A 3,281-nucleotide genomic window follows, 5' to 3' on the forward strand; every position below is an offset into this window, starting at 1 on the left:
AACGCTCCGCGTGCCGCTCCCGGCCCTCCCCGCTGCGGGATCGGGGACGCGGGCGGCGCTGTCAGCACGGCGCGGAATCGGGTGGGCGCTTCGGTGCTTCGCTCCCGCACGGTGAAGGCGCGGGGAGCGCGGCGGCGATGGCGCGGCACGCTCCTTCTAAACGGGGTTTTGTCTTTTCCCGTGCAGCCCCGGCAGCTCGCTAGGCTGGAGCTGATGGATTTGACGCTCGTGGCACCTCTCCAATTAAAGCGTCTGTTTTGTGCTGCGGGTCTGAGGCTGGATGCAGAGCGGGCGGCTCAGCCGTGCCCAGCCGCGGGCAGCAGCCCATCGCCTGCACGTATAGGACTCTCCAGTGTTGGCATCCGAAGCCCGGCTGTGCGCAGCCCTGGCGCAGCCATGCGGGACGTAAGGGGCCGAGCGAACGCTGCCGTGTCTCCGCTCCGTAACGCAGCCCCGGGCTTTGTTTACCAACACAGCGTAACGGTGTCCCTCATTGCCCGTAGGATCGGCTCCCCCCGCCCTGCGCAGCCGTAGGGACGGATGACAAAAGTCGCTTTTCTTAAAGCCGACTGTTGGCAGAACTTCGCCACCGCCGGGCGAGTTGCACAAGTGCTCGCAGCCTCTCCTGCCGGTTGGAGCTCACATGACTCAGAGGAAGCGCGGCTGTAAACAAACGCAGGCGAGGAGCCATTAACCACGTTCCCACTCACTTTTGGTGCAACGGTCAGATCGTTCCCTCTGCAAAATGGCCGCTGGGCACGGCTTGCTCAGGGAGCCCCGCCGGGGAGGTGCTGCCTCCCCTCCAGCATGCCATGTTCTCAGGCTTTTGTTCTTCCGTGCGGTGCCCTTTTACTGGCTGGCCCGGATCTGCGATGAGAATACGTTGCTGGAGTTCTGACGAGCTCGGCGTTGATTCCCACTGCCTCTGCTTGTGCTGTCTGTGGTCACACAGTGCTCCTCCGGGAGCACAACGGCAGGCCAGGCAGTCTGCTGCCACTCACAGACAGCAAGAAGGAGGCTGCGGGGTGATGGCCCCATCGAGAGGGCCGCAGGCAATGCGTGGGTTATCTCTCCCACTCGCTGTCCCTTCGCTCCCATGTCACAGGGAGATGCCATTGAGGCATCTGCAGAACGCTGGGCTGATGTGTGGCTCAGGCTCCTTGCTCAGGTAGAAGGATGTTAATTGGCTTTGCTATGTGCTGATTGCCCCTGGGGCTGCTCGGGAGGAATAAGAAGACGTCAGATTTAAAAAATAGCTCAGTTCTGCCTTTCTGCTGCTGCTGAGTGTAGTGTGTGTTCAGGGGAGCGAGAGGAGGAGCAGTTGTTTGGCTCTGCTGTGGCTGTGGTTGGATTTCCACTTCCTGTCCTGATGTATTTAAGGCTTATCCAGCCCCTTCCCCTTTCCTTTGTGGCTGAAGCCCCTGGAGCTGCCCCTGCTCACATCCCCAGGACAGATCCCCTGCAGTGGCTCAATCAAGAGCGTTAATTGCTTTTGCCATTGCACTGATTGCTCCTGGCACTTGTGACACTGGCTGGAGACCAGGTGGCTCCCACAGTTCTGGGCGCATCTGGTCCTGGCATCTGGTGGACATGCAGATGCTAGGTCTCTGGGGGCAGCTGCCCCTTGGAGGTGGAAACGTGAGGCCTGGAGTGCTGGGAACATGGAGATGGAGGCAAAGAGACGCAGTGTTTGGGCACAGGGACTGTTTGTGGTGTGCTTCCCCCATCTGGATGATGGCTTCTGGGTAGGGAAGGGGGCTCAGGGGACAACAAGGACCTTCTCTGTCCCATCTGCTGGTGACACAGCCCCAGATACAAGGCCACTTGGAGAACAGGAGCATAAAGCAGATTTAATCAGCCTACAGTCTTTAGCCCCCACCTCTGTGCACACTTCCTGTTCACTGCATTCTCCTTCTTACTGCATTCCTTTCTGTCTGCAGTGTTACGCTGTAGGGCAGTGCCATCGGAGCTTACCCAGGATGAAGGTAGCACAGTGGCAGGGAAGTTACCCTGGTTCCATCAGTCTGCTTGGGGCTGATCTGCAGGGCTGTATTCCCTTCGTGCTTTGCAGCCATCACTGAGTTCTGCAGTGCCATGCGGGGCACTGGGTGCTCTCAGAGCTGCTGTTGAGCCCAAGCAGAGAAGCACAATTGTGAACCACCCTGCCAGCTCCACTGCTGTGTGTCCCTTCTGCAGATTGGAGCTCCCGGGCTCCAGAGCAGCAATCACTTCCCCCACCCATCTCTGGATTCTCATGTTTTGTTCATGGGACATAGCAACCAGGTAACCCCTGGCTGCCACGTAGTGCTGATAGGTTAGCCAGAAAGCCATAAACCCTGCTGTAAATGGCCAGCAGCAGGTCTGCAGCTTTGCAGTGCTGCAAGCACAGCTGCACCTTTCCAGGGCCATTTTCCATCGGATCAATGAGCTGAACTGATTTGTGTTTCCTAGCCCCAGTTCAGTTAACACCTGGTGCACAACGTGGGGCAGCCTCACTGTTGTTGACCCTGCATCCAGTCGGCCCTGCTGCCTTTTCCCAGCCCTGCTCCTGGTGCCTGCCCTCCTCACCCCTCTGTGCCCCACACCCTGCAGCCCTCAGCCTGTCACATGCCACGGGCATGTGACACATTCACCAGATTATTACTGGTCTGAACTGGAAGCAAACCAAAACGATGTCGGTTGTACCGTATTGCCTGGCAGCTGAATTCAGCATGCCCTGGTGCACACGGTGGGCAGAGTCCCACCCATGGCCCCGGGGAGCTCCCAGCACAAAGGCAGTGCCCGCAATCTGTCCCATTTAGGATGCGCATCTCAGCAGCTCCCACTGTGCTTCTCATGCTGGGGTTAGGTTTGGTTTCCCTCCTCTCCCTTTCTGCAGCATTGCTGACAGCTGTGAGAATCTGGCTGGGCCCTGCTCCATGCACAGCCGTGGACCTGAACGCTGGGATGGCTGCCTGCCTTGCTGCGAGCAGACACAAGCACAGCATTGCTTGGGGCCACAGGAGCAGCTGCACGTGGAGTGCAGACCCAGGGCACCAGGGCCGTTCTCCTGCTGGCCCCAGAGGCAGGTGGCAGTGCCTGTGCAGTGCAGCCCCAGGGCCAGGCTTGGACACTGTCCCGGCTGAAACAGATGCTGGGCTGGGTGGCCAAGCTTGGGTTAGGGCAGTTTGGCTCTCACACGATGTGAGCCCCAAGCGGGAAGCAGGCTGTGCGTGCAGGGATGATGTAGGTGCCCTGTTTGTATGCTGCTGCTAACATCTCCTTCCTTTTTTTTCCTTTTT

General features: G+C 59.0%; 1 protein-coding gene across 1 annotated transcript in view; it reads right to left on the reverse strand.

The window, feature by feature from the left end:
• The window catches only part of LOC104913476, a 6,880-nt gene extending 4,784 nt beyond the window's left edge, over positions 1–2,096 (reverse strand). Inside the window, exon 1 of the mRNA XM_010719754.3 lies at positions 2,010–2,096. Within this exon, the coding sequence (XP_010718056.1) occupies positions 2,010–2,096 (87 nt within the window). The remainder of the gene's footprint in view (positions 1–2,009) is intronic.
• Between the last annotated feature and the right edge of the window lie 1,185 nt (positions 2,097–3,281).

This window comes from Meleagris gallopavo, chromosome 16, assembly GCF_000146605.3.
Source record: "Meleagris gallopavo isolate NT-WF06-2002-E0010 breed Aviagen turkey brand Nicholas breeding stock chromosome 16, Turkey_5.1, whole genome shotgun sequence".
Lineage (NCBI taxonomy): Eukaryota > Metazoa > Chordata > Aves > Galliformes > Phasianidae > Meleagris > Meleagris gallopavo.